This window comes from Artemia sp. Qi Xiang Cuo, chromosome 21 (assembly GCF_049724085.1).
Source record: "Artemia sp. Qi Xiang Cuo chromosome 21, ASM4972408v1, whole genome shotgun sequence".
In the NCBI taxonomy this organism is placed as follows: Eukaryota; Metazoa; Arthropoda; class Branchiopoda; order Anostraca; family Artemiidae; genus Artemia; species Artemia sp. Qi Xiang Cuo.
The window spans coordinates 1,184,643-1,207,001 of NC_142814.1; the positions used below are offsets into that span (position 1 = coordinate 1,184,643).

Consider the following 22,359-nt stretch of genomic DNA (forward strand, 5'->3'; position numbering starts at 1 on the left):
GCGAATGTTATCCCGATATTTAAAGGAGGGGATAATAAATGTTTTAGTGATTATAGACCGATTTCTTTACTGCCATTTATTTCTAGAGTGTTTGAAAAGTTGATTCATAGTAGGATGGTAAGTTTTTTCAAAAAAAGAAAATTTTTTAGTTCTAGTCAGTTTGGGTTTAGGAGTTATCATTCTACAGAGCATGGAGTTTTGTTTTTAACAACTTTTATTAATGATGCTTTAGACAAGGGTCTGAAGATAGCTTCGATATTTTTGGATATTACTAAAGCATTTGACTCTGTTGATCATGATATACTAGTTCAAAAGCTATATAGTAGTGGGATACGTGGTGATTTTTTAAATGTCATAGTTAATTTTCTTAGTGGAAGGACTCAGCGTGTCGTGATGGATGGAGTTACGTCTAAAATTGAATATATGTCGATTGGAGTACCTCAGGGTTGCGGTTTGGGCCCGTTGTTGTTTTTGGTTTATATAAATGACCTTTGTAGAGCTTCAAGTAATGTGTCTTGTTCTTTGGACCTTGATAATTACGGTACTAAAGGAATTCTACCATGTTTTGCTGATGATGCCCATTTCACTGTAGCTGCTAGAACTGAAAATGAGCTGATGACTAGGTGTTGAAACAAGGTATTTCTTCGATTGAAAAGTGGATGCGAGTAAATAAATTGAAACTGAATCATAATAAGTCGAATTTTTTGATTTATGGTAGAATTACTGGAAATTATCCATGGATTAATAGTATAGAAGTAGGGCACCATACTATTGTAAGATCTACTAGTACTAGATACCTTGGTGTTATAACTGATGAAAGCCTTAGTTTTAAAGACCATATTGCATCTGTTAACAGCAAATTGTCTCGTAATATTGGTATTATGCGTAAACTTAGGTATCTTTTTCCGTGTGAAATTCTGAGAATGTTGTATTTTTCTATGGTTCACCCATATCTCATTTACTGTTGTATGGTTTGGTCGAAAACATTCGTAACTCACCTTCATCCGCTCTGCGTGACACAGAATATGGCAATTAGAGTTCTTTATGGTAATCAAATTGACCTATCTGTATCGGTGAGGCATCTTTACAGCGAGTATAAAATTCTACCGTTGGCAGGAATATGTGTATTCTATAATGCTCTGTTTATGTTTAAATATTTAGCTTCGGAGTTACCATCTTGTTTTTCGGGAATGTTTAGTCTTGCGTCTACTACTCACGATCATTTGACACGATCTTCTCAGTTGGTGCGAAGACCAGCTATGGTCACGTCTAGGTCTAGGTTTTCAATTCGCCATGTTGTTCCGTTAGTTTGGGAGAGTTTGCCAGAGGATTTGAGGAATGATGGGGGTTTGCAGGATTTTCGTAAGTCGCTAAAGAACCATTGTTTTGATGTGTATATTTTGAATGGATTATTCCACGCCACCTAAGTTTTGTTTTTGAGGAGGGCTTAGTTGCAGCTGAATATGATTATAGTTATTATAATTTTGTTGGGTGTTGTTTGGTGGTTCGTTGGTTTTCGGGTCCGGTAATTTGAGCTCTAATTTCTTTTTTTTTTTTCTTCTTTTTTTTCTCTATTTCTTTTTTTTTGTTTTTTTGTTTTTGTTTTTTTTTTCTTTTTTTTCTTTCTTTTTTTGGTTTCTTGGTTTTTTGTTTTTTTTGGAGGGTTTTCTACTGCACAAGCATTGCTTCAGGGAATTGATGATGTATATATTTTTTTTTTAAATAAACCCAATGTTACTTACTTACTTATTGACGAAATATTATTTTGTTAGAAAAAAAAGCACAACTTTTGCATCTATTTTTCCTATGCCTGTTTTAATAAAATAAGGCAATTTTGAAGCATGTCTACGCGTTGATGGCAAGCAGTGCGCTATTTTTTTTTTTTTTTATAAATGTAAGCAAAAATAAGGGGGAAAATATTTTTCTTTTTTAGGGGAATGCTTTAATTTTGTAAGGTAATGAACCAGCTACCCGCAGTTAAGACGTGATTTTGATTTTAAACAGAAATAATTGTGCTTAAAGTCTATAAGGTTTAAGTCTATAAGTCTATAAGATTATATACACTGTTGTTGTGTCTTTTATCAGTCTAACTGTCACTGACGGCGCTGTTTAGACAAGACACGCCACCCTATGAGTCACGTTGTGAGTAAGTACTGGGTGAATTATCTTTTACCCAATTCTCTCAGTTGTTTTTTGTAAAATTTATTTTCAGTTTGCTCTCTCGTAGCTGTTATATAACTTAGTCTAAATTTCAATATACCTATTCAACCATAGCAATGTCTGTTATCTATATGTTTATATGATAATTCATTTTAGTTTCTGTTTGTTTTGGGCTTATTTTTAATTTTTCCGGTTTATTTCTTTATTGATACAGTTTCTGCTCGTTTTGACTTTGAAGTGCCAGGAGACCAAGCTTCAGTCCATGAAGCGAATTTTAGACATAAAAATACCCGGCGTGCTCCCCCCCCCCCCCCGAATGCAATCCTTCCATACCCTGACTCACACAAGAAAAAAACTTTTTGTGTAATTTTTCTAGATATAGTAGCATTGAAATTTATTTGATTTTTTCGTAAGGCCCTAAAATATACAAAGGAAAAGAAAATTACTTTACTAAATATGCAGTCCAAAATAACAGTATTTTTAAAGAACAACAAAGAGAAAACAATTCAATGAAGACTGTGGCCAGTAGACAAACGAGACTGCGGCCAGTAGACAGAAAAGACAAAGAACTAAAACGACGCGGTCATTTCCCCTGTATGATACCGTGGCGTCTTCAGCACAGAGAAAACAAAGGTAACAAACTAAAATAAACTAAAGCAAATAGAATCACCACCAATATTAATAAAATACAATTGTCGCAACTGATTCACATAGGTCACAGAGGCTAATAGAGTTTCTTCGATAAGAACGCCAAAGCAACCGAGTAAAAAATTATAAACATGGAAGTTAATTATTTTGTTGCGAAATAATCCTTTTGTTAGCTATCATTGAATCAATTCTGTTTGGTATGATAGGTATTAGTAGGGGAGTTAAGAATTTACGAAATCACCAGGGGACAAGATTACCTACCAGACCAAGAAGAATTGTTTCAATGATAGATAACAAAAGGATTATTTTGTGGAAAAGGAAAAGTGAAAAGGTACATCAAGTGGTATGCCTAATGAGGCAATTAGGTAAACTAATGGGTGTTTGACTAGTTAAAAAAAATGAAGATAAAATAAAAATAATACCACTAGGTTCCTTTTATTATGTTATTCCAAATGGTTGGATTTCTGACAATGCCCTCTACCATTACTCCCCCCTCCCCCTTAATGGTTCCAAATGTAGCTCAAAATTTTATATTTATCTGTTATTTACATTTTTCGTTTCATCATGTCTTCTCTCTTAGCTGGTTTTCTTGCATTCTCAATCTGGCAGGAAAAACACTGCAAAGTGATTTCAAAAGAACTGTTGGGTAAGAATATTTCTTTAAATGATTGAAAATGTGGACAAGAATTCAAGAAAACATGATAGTCTGATTAATAGAAACATGCTGCACAGGGGAGAGTATCCATACTTGGGACACACCTAAAAAGACACCCATGCCATCTTGCAAAAAAATCCCCAAAAACTGCACAATGACATCTTTGTACTAGATGACATCTGCAGAAGTTTTAAATCCAAATTTGCAATTTTGTCTTAAAGTAAATAGGTCTTAAATTTAGAAGTAGACTCTCAAAATATTTTGTGAAGTTCTGTGAATTGATTAGGGAGATATGGGGTTCGAAGTGACTATTTACTTTCACTTCCTTATTCATTAGTTCCTTAAGAAAAGGTCTGTAGAGTTCTTTTTACCATTTAAGATTAAAATTGAATTATTTAGGTGACAATATTTGGTTCCATACTTGGAACCACCCTAAGTATTGGTACTTGAGACATGTCCTATGTATGGCAACTTTAAACAGAAATAAAATAGCCACTATTATTATGCTTTGACACGTTATGATATCCTGACATCTTGGAAGTTCATGAGTTAGCCTATAAGTATGCAAGAAAAAGTAGATTACTGTATCTTCAAGCTGGGACGACAAGAAAAGATCAGGCAAGAAATGGTATTATGGATTTATGTCATGAAATCAAGGGCTGTCACTCAGAAAACCTGAAGCAACTAGCCTCTCCAGGGGAACCACTTTCAACCACTACAATGTTAGCATCTTCTTCTCCAAGCTAATGAATCTAGGGGCTCCGCCTGGTACTGTTACTTGTATTAGTGACAGTGGCTGGAATGCAGCTTCAATGTTCATTCACTGTCTTCATCACTTTGTCTCAATTGTACAGCCAAATGAAGAGAAGCCCCAGCTGCTTATTAGCTGCCCAGCTGCTAATCACAAATCTCACTTATCAATTGAAGACATCCGGGTAGCAAAAGATAACCATGTGATCGTGTTCACACATCATACAAACTGCAACAACTTGATCTTGGGGTCTTCTACTTACTGGTCTCATTATAACTCAGCATGGTGCCATCTATGTTATATACAGAGTTATTGTAGCTGAGTTTGCATCTTTGCCCTTAATGGGATAAAGCTTCTGCATTACTTTAAGGTTATTTCCATACTGATTTCTACACTCTAATTCTAGATTTTTAGTTGAGTAGTATTTGAGGGACCTTCTATAATTCTTAGTATAGGTATTTCTCTCTGAGTATTCTCACCAGCACCATCTTCTTTTTTTCTTAAATAGACTGGCACGCCATCTATTCTGCTATTTTCATATAGCGTCATCTTTGTTGCCATCACTGTTTTTTCTGAATAAGTGAAGTTACATAGTTGCCAAATATTGCATAGCTGCCAAATTTAGACAGTATATTTTGCCATTTTCGGCGATAAAATTCGGGCTGCATTTTTCGGAGATAGCCTGTGCAGAAGTGAGCAACAACGAACATTCAAGAGGCCGTACAGTACTAGCGGGAATTTTTATCCTTAAACTGCTGGGATAAGGTGATTCGTGTGTTGTACTTCCCACGGGTCTTATCTACCGCTAAATCTTTAAAGCTTGTAACGCCGGTGTTGCCAAATTGAACTGAAGATTTTGCTGACAAAATCTTTACCAAAATAAATAAAATAGATATGGTAGAACTCTGCCCACGGTGCAAGAAAAATGTAACAAGAGCTCAAGGAGGAATTCAGTGCAGAGACTGCTTAAAATGGCTCCACTTTGGTTGCGCAGGTCTTGCGTATAATAAGGAAGCTGCTGACAAACTCCGAGGACAATGGCAATGCTATAGTTGCAAATCTTCTAGCAACGACCAATATAAAGCAACTCCTCCACCAAAAGCACAAAATACTAGAGGGACTCCGAGAGAAGAATCCACCAAAAGTCAAGGTCCCTCGGTAAGCCAGCCTACGGAGCCCAAAGAGAGTCCTTTGGGCACTAGTTTCCCAGATAACAACACAGAATGCAGCTACTGTCACAAAGATGTCGACACTACCACCTCTTTCCTCTGTTTTCTCTGCAACGAGTGGGAACATGCCGCTTGCTGAGGTATAAATGCAGATCTCGTGCTGGTCATGAAGAGAGAAGACAGCAAGTGTCTCCTGTTTAAATACGAATGCCTCTCCTGCTCCAAATGAAAAGTAGCACTTCTACAGCTTCAAGTGTGACAGCTAACAGAAGCTCAGCATCACAGACATCATGAGGCAACGCCTTTGAATTATAGCGTAAAACCCTCGACTCACGACATCCAGCCGACAATAAATGCAATTATTCAGGTAGAAGTAGAAAAGGACTTAAGAGAACAGAAAAAGATGAATTTTGTAGTCATGGGGCTGCCTGAATCTACTGCTGTCAATGACATTACACAGGTTGTCAAATTGACTCAAGAAAACGAGCTCGGGGCAAATATCACTGAAGGCGAGATACTAGAAACTGCCCGGATTGGAAGACGAAAAGAAGATGGTAGTCCACGCACTTTGTTAGTTAAGCTAAAAAAATCACAAGAGCTAGAGATGAAAAGGCAAACAATCCTTAGGACAGCTCCAAATCTAAGAAAATCATCAAATGAAGAAACTCGTACCAAAGTATATATAAACCCAGATCTCACGCCCATGCAGAGACAAATGCTCGCCGTGAAGAGACAACAGAAGAGAAATACCCGCACCCAGTGCGATCGTCAAATGGAGATGCAGAGCCATTGGAGGCGAGGTAAAGACTCCAACGAAGAGCAATGGCAAATATGAAGTAGAATGACCAAAGCCAAACAAATGCCACCATCCTTCAAGCCTAAAAAAAAAGCTACTAAAGTAAAAACACTAAAGATATTATATTTAAATGCTGATTCACTACCAAACAAATTATCAGAATTAAAAGTAGAAATGGCGGCAAAGAACCCAGACATAGTAGCAGTTGTCGAAGCTAAGCCTAAACACTGTCGATATCTCCCAACTTTACCAGAGTTGGCCATCAACGGCTACAAAAGCTACACCTTGAACATAGATCAAGAAGAAGGTCGGGGAATTATTTGCTACGTCTTAGACAATTTATCAATCCAGAAAGTGCCATCAAAAACAGATGGACAGGAAATTATTTGGCTTCAGATATCAAACACAAACCAAGCAACTCTAAATTTGGCTTTAATATATAGAAGTCCAAATAGCACAGCCGTGAATGACAAAGTACTCTTTAAAGATATTCACGTTATATGTCAAAGATTAACAGAACCAACTCTCATAATTGGAGATTTCAATTACCCTAAAATAGATTGGGACCTGCCACGCCTCCTAGAGCATAGCGGTTCACCCTCACAGAGGGAATTTCTGAAGATAGTGAACGATAATTACCTAAAACAGCTTATTAAAAAACCAAAAAGAATCCGAGGAAGCGACAAGCCAACACTACTGGACCTAGTCCTATGCACTAATACGGAACTAATAAAAGAACTTACTATAGGTCCTCCCGTTGGAAAATCGGACCAGGCTACAATTTACTTAGAGGTGATTATAAGTTGCGAAACTATGAGAAAAAAAGAGAGGTGGGTGTATTCAAAAGGTGATTACAATACCATGCGAACAGAGCAAGAAGTTTTCAACTGGACTGAGATACTAAATAACACAGATCTAGTAGATGGCATGTACAGAAAGTTTGCATCCGTAATCATAGACCTCACAAAGAAGTATGTACCACCAGTCAAAATATTTAAACGACCGCCTCTAAAACGAGACATCCTTGACCTAATAAAAATCAAGCGGCAAGCCTGGGAGACGCTCAAGCAGACTGATACCGACAGTAATCGTAGAAATTATCGCAGAATCACCAACAAAGTGAGGAAAGCCACTAGACAAGAATCAAGCGTAAAGGAGAGGAAAGTAGCCGAAAACTCAAAGATCAACCCCAAGGCGTTTTGGAACTTCGTGAACTCAAAAAGAAAAGAACAGCCGGTTTTTCCCGATCTTACAAACTCAGAAACAAAATTAACGATCAGTGACCCAATAACTAAACCCCACCTACCAGATCAACAGTTTTCCACAGCTTTCAAAACAGAGAGGGACAAAGATGAAAGTTGAGAGGAATGTCAGCCACTTGTCATAGGTAAATTTGAAGACATATAACTAACAATACAAATGGTCTACAAAAAACTAAAAAATCTAAACCCTTACAAATCAGAAGGTCCAGATGGCCTACATCCTAGAGTGCTCAAAGAGCTGGCACAAGAAATTGCAGCGCCATTGCACTACATTTTTATCAAGTTGCTACAAACAGGGAACCTGCCTGATAAATGGAAGCAAGCAGCAGTGATTCCCCTCTTCAAAAAAGAAAGCAAATCAGATCCAAATAATTAAAGACCTGTCAGTTTAACCTGTATCACATGCAAAATGCTAGAATCTTTACTTCAGGATAATATATTACAGTACCTACTCCAAAGAAGCCTCATTTCACCCGCAGAGTTTGGATTCCTCAAGAAAAGATCAGCAGAAAGCCAGCTACTTGTCGCTACAAACGCCTGGAGAAAATATATGGATAGTGGGATGCAGGTAGATATTTTATACTTAGATCTCCGAAAAAGCCTTTGATAAAGTCTCACAAAGTCAACTTCTTTGAAAACTACAGTCTATCGATGTTGGCGATAGTATTCTAAAGTGGGTTCTCAACTTTCTGAAAGGAAGATCTCAGCGAGTAAAACTGGAGGGATATCTTAGCAGCAATGAGACAAAAGTCACAAGTGGAGTGGTTCAAGGTAGTGTTTTGGGGCCTTTACTATTCAATATTTACATAAATGATCTCCCAAATAACATAGATTCAGAGATACTGCTTTATGTAGATGACACAAAAATCTTTCGCACAATAACAAGCTTTGAAGATACAGAAATACTACAGCAAGACTTAAACAAAATAGCTGAATGGATAAAAAAATGGACCATGGAAGTGAATACAGAAAAAAGTTGTCACATTCGGCTAGGCCCCAAACACATTTCTCGGCACTACTGCTTTGAAGGACAACAGATACCTATACAAGAAGAAGCTTGAGATCTGGGAGTGACAATAGACAGTGACATGACTTTCACCAAGCACTACAAGTCAATCATCTCTAAGTCATCACAAGTCTTGGGAATTATTCAAAGAAATTTCTCTCTTACTGACTCAACACTGTTTTCTATACTCTTCAAATTGTTAGTGAGATCAATGATCAAATACAGTCATACAACAACCAGACCGTTTTTTCAAAAAGACAGCAATGCAATAGAAAAATCCAAAGGAGGGCTACTTAATTCGTTCCATCACTTAGAGACTTGTCATACCAAGACCATTTGAAAAAATTGTCACTCCCAAGCCTCTCATACCGATTTTTGAGAGGAGATCTTATTGAAGTATACAAAATATGCAACAGATACTACGATAACATCCCTCCAGAAGAGATAATAACATTCAAGAATAATAACCTGAGAGGTCACGAGTTTAAACTAACTGAAGAAAGTTTCAGAAGAGATGTTGGGAGATGGGCATTCAGCAACCGCATTGTCTCCGAGTGGAATGCACTACCATCAGACACTGTTAACTCAGATTCAGTCAATGCATTTAAGAACAAAATTGACAAACATTATAGTGATAAAGCATTTGATTATTTAAATTTTTGTAGATAGAGGCGCAAGCCTGTTTTCGCAATATATTATTATTATTATTATTATAACAAAGCTATTTCCAGTTTCTCTGTATGAAATTTCCTAGTTATTTGGCGTTGCTTATCCCCTTTCATTCACCCCATCAAACATCACTGCAGGTTTTCAAGCAACAGGCATTTGCCTACTTAATGACAATGTTTTTGGTCAATGACAACTTTTTGCTAGCAGCTGTAACTGACCAATCATTGGGTTAACCTGCATCCTAGCCAAGAGATGAAGACATGACTTCCTCAAATCTAGATGAAGGTGTAGCCTCTCAACACAAAGAAGTCACCTGCACTTCAATCTAGACACTTTCACCTGTCATGATACAGCCATATCCAAAAGCTTATATGAGAAAGCCCACATCAAGAGGTCAACCAAAAGCAGTCTGCAGAACACTGATGGATACTCCAGAGAACACAAGAGATTGAGGAGAGGCTATGCATTAAAAAGCTAAAAAAGTTAAAGAGGCTCTCACAAACCATAAAAAAATGGTTTTGTTCTCACAAAAAAAAAATTAACATGCAAATTTCGTTTTAACTATTCATGTATGGTGAGCAACCAAAACCTGCATTAATTCAAAAACGTTCAGAACTTAAATAAAAACAAAGTTTTTTCAACTGAAAGTAATGAGCAGTATTAAAACTTAAAACAAACAGAAATTATTCCATATATGAAAGGGACTGTCCCCTCCTCAACACCAGCTCTTTATGTTAAAGTTTGACTCTTTCTCATGACTCTACTTTTCAAAATAACAAAAAACTTTAACGTAAAGAGCAGGACATTGAGGAGATAGATAGATAGATATTTTATTTATGAAATATCCCTTTCATATATGGAATAATTTCTGTTTGTTTTAAGTTTTAATGTCGCTCCTTACTTTCAGTTAAAAAAACTTGTTTTTTTTTATTTAATTACTGTTTTTTTAAGTTTTTTTTTAAATTTAATTTCAAAAGAATTGCTCCGTTCTTGAAGCTTGTCCCTACTGATGCTTCCTACTTTTATAGTTTCACTGATATCACTACTCTCTTGCCAAAACCTGAGCCTTCAGAACAGACTACAAGACAAGCAGGACACTTAGTATTTCCTCTTGATCTATCAGTATTTAGTATACTTTAAACACATGAACAGTGCTTTTCTTAATCTTTGTTTTAGACATTTGCAGTTATTTTTTTCTGTTCCAACTTTCACTTCATTATCTGTATTAAATAGCTATTTTTTGTATCAAGAAGACATATTAGGGTCTGTCACAAGTATATAATGGTATTTGAATAAGTAATAATGGTATTTGGAAAGAGCATAAAGTAAATAGGTATACGGTTAGTAAATAGTAAATAGGTATACTTCTATACCTGTTTACTTTACTTAAGTTAATAGGCTTACTACTGAGTAGGCCCAACACATGTATATAGTTAGGCATACTCAGAACAAAACGCTATGAAATTCTGAAAACAACTTTATAAGATCCTAAAATAGTTAACTATATCATTTCTAAAATTTATTCACTTTGCTTTATCTTCTTTATGTGATACCCATATGTCACTCTATTGCTTATGGATTTTGCACCACAGCAGCGCATGTGATACCCTCTATGGATTTTGCCATATGTCACTCTATTGCTTCAACTGAATACCTTCAAATTGAAGCAACACTGACAAAATCAAGAAAAAGAAAAATGAAATATACATTTTAGACTACATAATTGCATGCTAGTGGGGACTAAAGTAAAGTGCTTTTACGAATGATATAAATCAGTATTTTAGAGTTTTTTAATTTTATAGTATTTTCTATTGACTAAATCTCACTGTACATCAATACCAATAAATAACCTTATGGTAGGCTACTACTTTTATCTACTTAATATTTTTGTAAATATATACAAGATTTTATAACTGACATAGATTCCACTATGATTCCATTATGACACTGGATTCTTTATTTGGTGCTCTTTCCAAATATAACAATCATTTGACTTGCAAATACACCCCTCCCCCTGATGGTCTCATATATAGCTAAAGGAAAATTTTAAAACTATAAGAAAACAATCAATTTCTTGCTTTATATTATGCAGGGTGTTTCTATTAATCAGATTACCATTTCTCTTCCACTATTATAAATATTGGGTATTGGCTTGGCCCAACTTTATTTAAAAATTATATTAGTGACAGCCTCTCAACAGAGAAACCTGAATAACCTAGGAAACTGGTCAGAAAAGTGGCTGCTACAGCACAGTACTGGAAAATGCTCCAGCTAGGACCATGTAGCTGTCAGCAAAATTACACATTGAACAGCGTCAGTAATGAATTAGAGTTCGGTATTGAATTAGAGTTCAGTGTTGAATTAGAGTTCAAAGAGTTAACAGCTAAATAACTTTCAAATCAGTCTGATAAAACACATGCTTAAAATCTCAACAGCTTAGCTTGCATAACCAACTAGTTCGACCACTACTGTGTATTAGTGAATTGTTATAGCTGTGACGTCAGAATCTTTTAATTAGAGATGTTTGGAATTAATTCAATGCTCTCGTCAGAATAAGGTATAGTTAAAACCTCTGTGTGGTGTGAATTTATGTGACAATATTACTCAAGGATTATTGATTTATTTGTGATTAGATGGGACATAAAAGGAAAAATGCTAAGCAAGAAGGTATGGACAGTTCATTTGACACCTTAGGACTCAGTTCTAACTCGAAACCGGAAATATCAATACTAGCTGCAGATTTTAAGCAAATTCTTGATGTTGTGAAAGAAAATGGAAATAAGTTGGATGATGTCAACAATCAATTAGGAACTCTTACCGCAAGGGTGGATAACTTGGAAAAAGAACAATCTCTACAAACAAATAAGATAAACAATACTGAATCGAAAATTGGAAAGATTAAGAATGAAACCTCTAGCCTCAAAATGCAAATAAAAACTTGCACAGATGAAATAATTGAATTAAGAAGTAAAAATGAAGATTATATGTCTTGTATTGTGAGAATGGAAGCTGCAAAGCTAGAAAATAATACTATCATATGGAATGCAGCTTGTAAGGATAATGACCACACTGAAGTTCTATTCACAGAGGTAGTTCAATGCAGACTAGAAATGCCCAAAGTAAATTTCACGATTAGTATAGCAACAGTAAATTTTTGAAAGTGACACTAAATAATAAAGACAATAAGTTTGCCTTAATGAAGAGAGCTAGCAAGCTTAAGAATAAGACATTCCCTGGAAACAACAGCAACCTGTTCATCAGTGATTATGTCCCAACTGATATCTGTAATGTGCAAAAAGCTGCTTCTAGTGAAACGTGATAATTACAAAAAGATCATGGATGTGATGCCTGGATATTGAAGGGGATTCAGCCAAATCTGCTAGTGAAAAGACCAGACGGCTCAATTACCAAATACACATTCAATGATGTCATACCGGAGATTGACAATTTTCATAAAAAAATTTCCATTGCCCAAAGGGAAGTGCCTTTTATATCCCCTGTCGTTGTTCAAATGGCGTAATTTGAGGGTTGCATTAATAGTTCAAGTGCCCAAGTAATATGAATAAAAACATGTAAATTGAAAGTGGTTTTTATGTTTAGTTTATATATATATATTTTTTTTTTTGTTAAGATCCACATAGAGGTTAGGCTAAAAGTTGCACAGATTAGTCATACTGAAAGAAAACGACTTGGAATGAGGATTATTTTTTTTTTCTTTAATTGTAATTTTTTATTATGGTTTGCTTGTCTTTTGGGGCATGGTGTTGTTTTTCTTAACATGGGATTAATATTTGATAATGGATAAGAGATAATCATGAAATTCAATCATCCAGGTTAATAGAAGTTGAGCTGAATTTTCTTTCAGTTCAGTTGATCCTTCAAACTATTGTAGCTGGTGATGATGAAGATATTTCTAGTAATTTGGATATCCCAAAAAATCAATATATATTTATGAATGAGCTGGTAAGAAAAAATATAAATACAAGTAGGATGGTGTTTTGGAATTGCCAGGGTTGGAGACTGTGCAGGATGTGATTGAAACTTTTCTGTCAGATTTGGATTCAGATATATTAGGCCTAAGTGAAACTTTTTTAGATGATTTTTCAGTTGAAAATATACAGGTAAAAGATTACCAAGTTTTTCACATCAGTCAGAATAGAAAAAACAAAGGGGCCTAGGTGTTTTGATTAAAAATTGTATACCAGCACATATAAGGCTTGATTTTTTGCCACTGAATATTGAAATGAGTTTTGAATCTTGTGTTGTTGAATGCTCTTTTCCAAATAATCAGAAGTTTTTAATTGCAGTTATTTAGTGTACTCTGTCATCCAGCCAGATAGAATTTAAAAATCATTTTGAAAGTATGTTGGATAAATTAGCTAGTCTCAATGCTCCTTATTTAGTTATGGGTGATTTTAATATAGATTTAATGAAACTCCTATGTGTAGATCAGAATGGAATAGATACAAATATTTTGCAGTTTTTGGAGGGCCCCCTATCTTATGCACTAAACCCCATATTTGTGCCCTCTAAAAAAGCTGATACATCATTTTCACTCATTGATAATATTTTTTCACCTCATAGTGTTGTTAATACATTTATTATTCCTGATGATTCATTGGACCACTGTATAATTATGTCTGATTTTCTTATAAATTTCCACATAATAAAAAATCAAACCAAGCAGAGATTTTTCACATAAAAATGTGTTAAGGTTAAAAGAAGGGCTTGGTGATGTTGATTGGAGTCCTGTAATTGATGACAAGGATCCAAACCAATCATTAGATAAATTTTATTACATTATGAATGAAAAGATTGATCTTTTTTGTCCATATAAGAGCCCAAGAGGAAAGAAACTTACCACAAAAAACCTGGATAAATGAATCACTTTTGAGGTCTATTAATACGAAAAATAGTTTATATAAAATTAGAATAAAATATCCCACATAAATAAATATAATGCGTTTTAAAAATTATGAGAATATGCTGGTAAGGATCCTTAGAGTAAGTGAAAGACTTTATTATAAAAAATCTTTACAAAATTCAGATTCCCCAAGAAAAACTTGGAGTTCAATTAAAAATAAATTGGAAGAAATAAAAAGTTGTTACACCCTGAAGTGTTATTTGATATTATTGGTAAAGAATTTAGAGGACCACAAGCTGTTGCTAATAAGTTTAGTGAATATTTTGCTAGTATTGGACCAGCTATTGTTTCAGGTGAAATTGACCTTTCTTCCCCAAGGTTGCATAAACAATATCTACTGCCCACTGAAAATACAAGCATATTTCTGGCCCTGGTTACTTTTGCAGAATTTCAAAAGGTCATTAAGAATTTAAAAATGGTAATTTGTTGGGATATGATGAACTTTCAACTAATTTGTTAAAAAATATTGCAGGTGTAATTTTTGAACCATTGATTCATATATTAAATTTATGTATTTGCTCAGGTACACTTCCCAAGAGATGGAAAATTGCACATGTAATACCATTACATAAAAAGGAGATAAATCTGATATAAATAATTATTGTCCTATTGCAATTTTATCACCATTGTCTAATTTGAAAAGGAAAAATTTTTGAAAAAATTTGAAAAGGAAGGATTACTAATTATCTAGATAAAATAAAATTTTTACCAAATATCAGTTTGGATTTAGGGCAGGGCATTTGATGGAACAAGCAGTTGCAGCTCTTGTATTAGAAATAAATGACTGCTTAGATAGTAATTATCATGTATCTACTGTGTTTTATGATGTTAAAAAAGCATTTGACACTTTAAACCATGAAATTCTTTTTGATAAAATGGAAAATTTTGGAATAAGAGGGAAGGACTAGAAATAATAATATCAGACCTTTATGGACATAAAATCGTGGTGGATGTTGATGGACATTTGTCTAGTTTAAATGATCTTGAAGATGTTGGTGTCCCTCAAGGCTCGGTCTGCTTTTATTTTTGATGTATATCAATGATCTTCCACAATGTTTGCAGGGAAATAATGGTCTTGCAATTTTATTTGCAGATGACACAGCTGTTTCTGTTAAAGCAAAGAACTCATCTACATTGATTCAAAATTTGTTTAACACTGTTAGTTCAGTTAAGTGATGGTTTGTTTCTAATTATTTAGTATTGTACCAAATTTTAAGAAGACTGAATTTAGGTTTTTTGGTTATTCAAAACGTGCTACTAAAAAAAATTCATTTCAGGAGCTTCAAGTTGGTGAGCATAAAATATGTAGTGTTTAATCATATCGTTATTTAGGAGTTTTTATTGATCCCTTTTTGTCATTTCAAACTCATATTGATCATTTAAGGGTGAACCTTTTGCAAAATATTGGGTCAATGTATTGTTTGCAACATATTTTTTTCATTTTCAATTTTAAAATTAATTTATCATTCTTTGATTACTCCTTATTTAAATTATTGCACAATTATTAATTTAAATACTTTTTGGATCTTTATAAAACCACTACAGATCCTTCAAAATAAAGCAGTGAGAATACTTGGAAACTTTTTACATCATCCATCAAAACTTAGAGATGCATTGGAAACTGAAACATTATTTTTTTTTTTGAATTTATTTGATTTGAAACATATAAGAGAACTAAATATTTCAATATGGCATTTTAAAATACATGATCCTAGTAGTTATTTTTATGAAAAATCTCTGTTGATTCTGCCCCCTCTTTTGGCTCTTAGGTGTTCTGGAACATATTAAATTCCTTTTGTTATTTGTGAAAGATAGAATTCAAATTGAGTCATTTTGGCAAATATCAGTTCTAAAGAAGAAAATATTAAAATTACATGACCTGTGATGGTGGAATGGATTTTTTTTTTTAGTATTACTTTTTTGTTTATAATTGTTACTCATGTTGGGATAGCCTTCCATAACCACTTGTCCAGAATTTTTTTTCTTTATGGTTTGTTCTGTTTTTTTTTTCTCTTTAACCAGGTTTTTTTTTCTTTCTCTCTTTTTGTTATGTTGAGAAAATGTTTTTGTGTGTTTTTTATTATTATTAATACCCAATTTCCCAAGCTCTGCTCTCTGTTGGGGGTATATGTTCTTATTATGTTGAATTAATCAAATAAGACATTTAAAACAGTCTTGGCAGCCACTCAAATCTAACATCAGCAGGTGAAGAACATGATCTTGGTGTTATGGTCAGCTCCCAGCTGAAGTTCCATCAGCATACCATCTTAGCTGCAGCAAATGCAGGGAGATGTCTTGGCAATATCAAAAGAACATTTGTCAGCTGCAATGAACATGCTATCAAAAAGCTGCACACCTCTATGGTATAGCCAGTGCTGGAGTTTGGTATGATGCTCATCTACCCTTAATTCAAGGGAGGAAAGCAACTCCATAAAAGTGTCCAGCAGCAAGCAACCAAAATGTTAAACAACTTGAGGATCCTTCCTTACCAAGAGAAGCTTACAGCATTCAAAAATTCCAACCCATGTTTACTGAAGGAAAAGGAGTGATGTTATTCCAACTTTCCAGAATCTGCAAGCTAGTGCTAGATCAAGCCTTCTTCAAATCAACCATAACAAAAGAACATAGAAAAACTACCCAAAAATTATACAACAAACTATCAGCTGCATACCAACACCTTGGAACTTGGGGGGGGGGGGGGGGTTCCCCCGTAGCTGCACACCTGACATTGGGACACCCCATAATCCTCAACCAAACTAGAAGTCATCATGGACAGGCATATCACAGGGAACCATCCTTTCATGCCTGCATAATGGAATTCAATTCAAATATTGTTTTATTATAAATTGTACACTCAACACACCCAGAGATAGATTCTAGACTAAAAGATAACCAGTTTTATATGGGAGTTATAATGATGATTACATTGATGTAATAACAAAACATATTATTAAGGCTATATATAGGGCCATCAGGAGTAGGCAAATAACTGAATTGATTATTATATTTGGAAAAAAGGAATTAAGTAGTGTGCTTGCCCCACAGTAGACAGAATATACCAGTAAGCTTATCGCAGATCATTTCTGGTCTTTGTGAACAAAAAGCTCCTCCCACTTATTTCTGCCTTAGCTTGCCTCGCTGTCTAGCTTGTTTCTGCATTAGCTTTATTTCCATTTGTTTCAATGCACTTTGATGGAAACAGTCAGAAACAGACTAACCTGTCTAGCATGTCTAACATGTTTATATCTGCAAAAACATTCTCTGGAGCACTTGCACCCCGGTACGGTTTTTATAATAGGTGAGATAGAGAATGACCATACTGGATAATATATGAACTGTGGCTTGCCCTGTCCTTTTGTCAGTTATGGCATCATGTATAATTTTATCAATATGTTTCCTTGTGAATTGGTCAACTGCTGAAATGGCTTAGATTTTTAGCTATTCATTGATCTGTCCAATTCTTCTCTATTCCTATTTGGTAACAAGATACAAGGGTTTGAATTTTACATAGGGTAAAAAATCAGTATGCAATTGAGCAAAATTATTTAAAACTCAAACCCTCACATCTGGTTACCAAACAGGAATTAAGAAAAATTGTATATCAATGAATAGCTAAAAAGCCTAAGCTATGCATCAATGTGGTTACTATTAAAATTATTTAAGACCAAACACTTGAAATTATTAGCCTAGATGGTAAATTTCTAGTGGGCCATATAATTTAGCTAAGATGAAAATGAAAATGTCATTTGATGCCCTTTCTATGCTCTTTCATAATTCAATAATTGCTTCTGGGGCCAGTTGCATCTTGAGCTCTTAAAGGAGCCCCAAAGATATTTCATTTTTGCAACCACATAAAGAAGTTATCAACGGTAGTTAAGTTATTAAAAAGTGATCAAAATTATGTCATTTGTTTATATATAAGATGTTAAAGAGTAATATTTTCTAAAAATTCTTACTTATAAAAATTCAAACATCATTTATTAGGCAGCTCAATTATAAACTATGTTCTTATCGTTTCATCTTTTTCAAATTCTATCAACAAAAATAGTGCTGAATTTTGCAATTCAAAACTTTGCTGTTGACAATTCAGGGTATATGTTTCCACATTAGGGGGTTGGGGGTGGGTAAATGTCATGACAAATTTGCAGTGGGCCATATAATTTAGCTAGGATGAAAGTGAAAACATCATTTAATGCTTTTTTATGCTCTTTCATTTTCATGTAAAATACCTTCAGGGCCCCTTTAAGGACTCAAGATATAATTAGCCCCAGAGGCAATTATTGAATTATGAAAGAGCATAAAAAAGGATCAAATGACATTTTCACTTTTATCTTAGCTAAATTATAAGGCCCACTGCAAATTTACCACCTAGTTTATTGACTTAGCCTACCTAGAAGGACCTTTTTGGAAATATTGATTATCTTATTTGGATGTATATATTCTTTCAGTTTAATTCACATATTAAAAGAAAGCTGATTGTCTTTGTTCAATTGCTCAATTGTATACAGTTTTTAATGTTAGTAAAAATGTTCTTAACTGTAATTATACTGCAAAGCAGCCTATAAAGAACTAATTGTTTTCTTATCATATTTCCTTCTTAAGAGTTCCACTTCTAGGCTTATACAAAGGACAAAACTCCAAATTTAGCTAATGAGCTAGCCTACATTTTTTAAATAGCCTAGGGCTAAGATAACTTAACTAAGGTAAGTATCCAGCCTAACCTATGCTTAATTAAAGGTTACTTTCAGAATTTCAGACTTCATTCAAAAGGGTAAATATCCTATCTACCAAATCATATTATTGACTTATGCATAAAGTGAATACAGGCCTACCACTCAATGCCTTTTTTTTATGCTGATTACGAATATAACAATCATTTCTATCGGAAATAAATTTCAGCCCCCCTATATATGCCAATTCAGGGTAGGCTATATATTTCTACATTAGGAGGAGGGTGGAGCCAAATTTTGTTTCTGTTGTAAATGGGAGGTAAGCTTAAACTTTCCCCCCCCCCTCTCTAATGTAGAAATATATAACCTGAATTGGCATATATAGGGGGGGGGGGCTGAAATTCATTTCCAATAGAAATGATTATTATATTTTTAATCAGCATAAAAAAAGCATCAAGTGGTATATTCACTTTATGCGTAAGTCAATATCCTAATATGATTTGGTAGAAATTTACCTTCAAAAGAGCCTCTATAGGCTACTTTAGGTTTACCAATAGAATCATAGGCTATAGAGTAAATTTTTACCAAATCATATTATTGAGATAGGAATAAAGTGAATACACCATTCAATGCCTTTTTTAGCTGATTACAAACATAATAATCATTTATATCGGAAATGATTTTCAGCCCTCCCCCCTAACCTAACCCCCACCCCCAAATGTGCAAATAAATATCCTGAATTGACATATATAGAGGGGGGGGGGGCTAAAAATCATTTCCAAAAGAAATGATTGTTATATTTTTAATCAACATAAAAAAAGGCATCAAATCGTACATTCACTTTATTTGAAACTCAAAATTTGGTAAAAATTTACCTCATATAGGCCTACTAACCTAAACCCTAGTCATAGTATAATTGTTACTGTGTCGGAATTACCTAGCCTTTAGTTTATCTTCATACCTAAAATGTATCCTTTTTTTCTTGTTCTTCTATTCCTTCCTTTAATCCATCCAACAAGCTCTGCTGGATTGCCTCCATTAGCAATAAAGTTCAAAGGTAAACAAACTTCAAGAATATCACCCTCTTCACATGAAAGTTCATCTGATGTTGATCCTTTTATAGTCTTCAATACTGTATATAAATATGTTTCTGGGCCTGACTCCATACTACATTTAAGTAGAGTGTGTTTTTATTACATATTCTGCATCACTTATTCTTTGTTAGTAAATAAACAAAGAAAAACTTCGAAATCTCTATTTCTTTCTTAAACATTATCTGGCATTCATGAATTTTAAAGCAGTTGTAGCAAAATTCCCGAGAAAAGGTATCGCCGAAAAAAATATCGCTTTAAAAATAAACATTCGGTTTTTTATAAGATTCTATCTAGACCTGATAGCGCCTTTAGAATGTCGAACAGCAATTAATTTTTAATATTTAGCTTGATATGCATTATTAAATAATAAATATATTATTTGAAGATCAGAACACTTATCTGAAAAACTTTTCTTAAGCCGTATCAAAAATTTACATTTCTTTAACTGGACATGTGAGCTAGAACATTTTTTGTATTCCATTTAGTTCATCGTGATTTTTTACACCCGTCTTGGTCAGCTGACCTTTTCAAAGAATCAACATTAGGGCAGTCACTGTTTTTCTTTTGGCAAGGAGTTCCACTTCCTCATGAAACTGACTTTAGAAGAAGTTTTTTAAACTTTGTGTTCGCTTTTTTCTAAAGCCGTATTTCGCTTGGTATCGTCATCAAATGTCATTGCACTGTCTTTTTATTCTATAGCTGAGGGTGGGAAGCTTTAATCTTTGGGTGGTCAAAGTTATTTATATCCTGCATGCACAACTTCTTATGGACTCAATTTCTTATGGACTTCTTATGGTGGCACAACTTCTTATGGACTCCAATGGATACCTTGTTGAAAGGAGCGACACGGACATGGTAGACTCCACTCTAGTGCAAATTAAGGCTTTTAATAGGCTTATAATGACCAGCTTTTAAAAGTCTATTCCATGTGGTACTCATAAAAGATCACTAACAACTTATGCTAAAAACCACATAGTCGACAATTTAATTATGACTTAGAAAGTTGGAACAGCCCGATGACGATTTTTATTAAATTTAAAAAGCTGTTTGACACGGTAGATTTTGAATTTGGTTATTAGGATCATTATGATCCTGATGACCCATATGGTTAAGCCAACTTCTGTGGTTTATTCAATAGATTTTTAATCAAAACGAAGCTGTGATTCTTTCAGTCATGGTAATCGAGAACAAAATTTTGATTGAAGTCCTTTTTTACAATAATAACCAAATTTGTCAAATCCAAGAGCTAAGTTAAATATGGCAATCTTCTAATGTTCTCTTTGCACTCAACCCTAGAGTTAAAGAGTAAGGATGAAGGGTTGAAATAAGAGCTAGAAAGTCAAGACAGAATTTACGGAGCATTTGAAGAAAATCTTCTGTTTAGATTTCCACTCTTTAGCCCTAAAAAAACTAGAACGTCCAGCAGAAATTATTGATGTAAGTAAAGCTACCTCCCCCTTCCAGGCATTTGAAGTTAAAACTAGTAGAGAAGAGAGAACCCCAAATTTTTTTCATATTTGAGTTCCTGGGCACGAAATTGCAGTACAGCACCGTTAAAACCAAAAGTAGGCCACCAGTAAGAATGGGTGCTTTCACTTTCTCTGACCTCGTTAAGGGTGCAAAGGGGAAAAAAATGATATAATTTTTCAATTCTAATGTCATTTTGGGTCTCATTTAACTTGATTAATAGGAAACAACCTTTTAATTACATATTTTTTCAATTATGTATTATTATATTATAATACCGCTAATTGCATTTTTGTCCCTTCTGACTACACCTAGAGTAGAAATGGGGTGATATGTGATAAACATTTTTGATTCTGAATTCTTTTTAGTCTCCCCTGACTTGAAATATAGGAGAAAACCTTTCAATTCACCAAATATTACACACATTAAGTATCTGATTTTTTATCCCCTTCTGACCTTGTTTTAGGTAGAAATGATGTACCGTACTAAATAAGAAAATTTTTTAATTTTGATGTCATCTTCGGTCTTCTAAAACTTGAAATAATTATATTTTTTTCAATTATATATATGATATCATTATGATACCACAGATGGTATCTTTATCTCTTTTGACCTCGTCTAGGGTAGAAAGGGGGTACTAAGTGAAAAAAAATATTCAATTCTGATATCATTTTTGGTCTCTCCTGACTTAAAAAATAGGAAACGACCTTTCAATCCACCCAAAAAATTAGATTCTGATTTTGGATCCCCATTTGACCTCGCTTATAGTGGAAATAGGGTACGAAGCAATAGAATTTTTCAATTCTGCTTAAATTTTGAATTCCAGGACTCAAATTAATAAAAAACGACCTTTCACTTATATATTTTTCAATTATGTATTGTAGTGTTATAATACTATAAATGATGTTTTTACCCCTTCTGACTTTGCCTATGGTGGTAATGGGGTTACTAAATTATGGAACTGTTCAATTCTGATGTTTTTCTTGGTCTCTCCGGACTTGAATCAATAGGAAACGATCTTAATCCAGAAAATATAGACTATACAATCTAGTTTGAATAGCGTTTGGATTCAAACTAGTTCTGTATGA

The 22,359-nt window shown here is 34.2% G+C and overlaps 1 protein-coding gene across 1 annotated transcript in view; it reads right to left on the reverse strand.

Annotated features, from left to right (window-relative positions):
* The window catches only part of Pi3K21B (phosphatidylinositol 3-kinase regulatory subunit alpha), a 293,295-nt gene extending 273,344 nt beyond the window's left edge, over window positions 1–19,951 (reverse strand). The window contains exon 1 of the mRNA XM_089106583.1: window positions 19,672–19,951. Within this exon, the coding sequence (XP_088962709.1) occupies window positions 19,672–19,876 (205 nt within the window). The 5' untranslated portion in view covers window positions 19,877–19,951. The remainder of the gene's footprint in view (window positions 1–19,671) is intronic.
* Window positions 19,952–22,359: the final 2,408 nt, after the last annotated feature.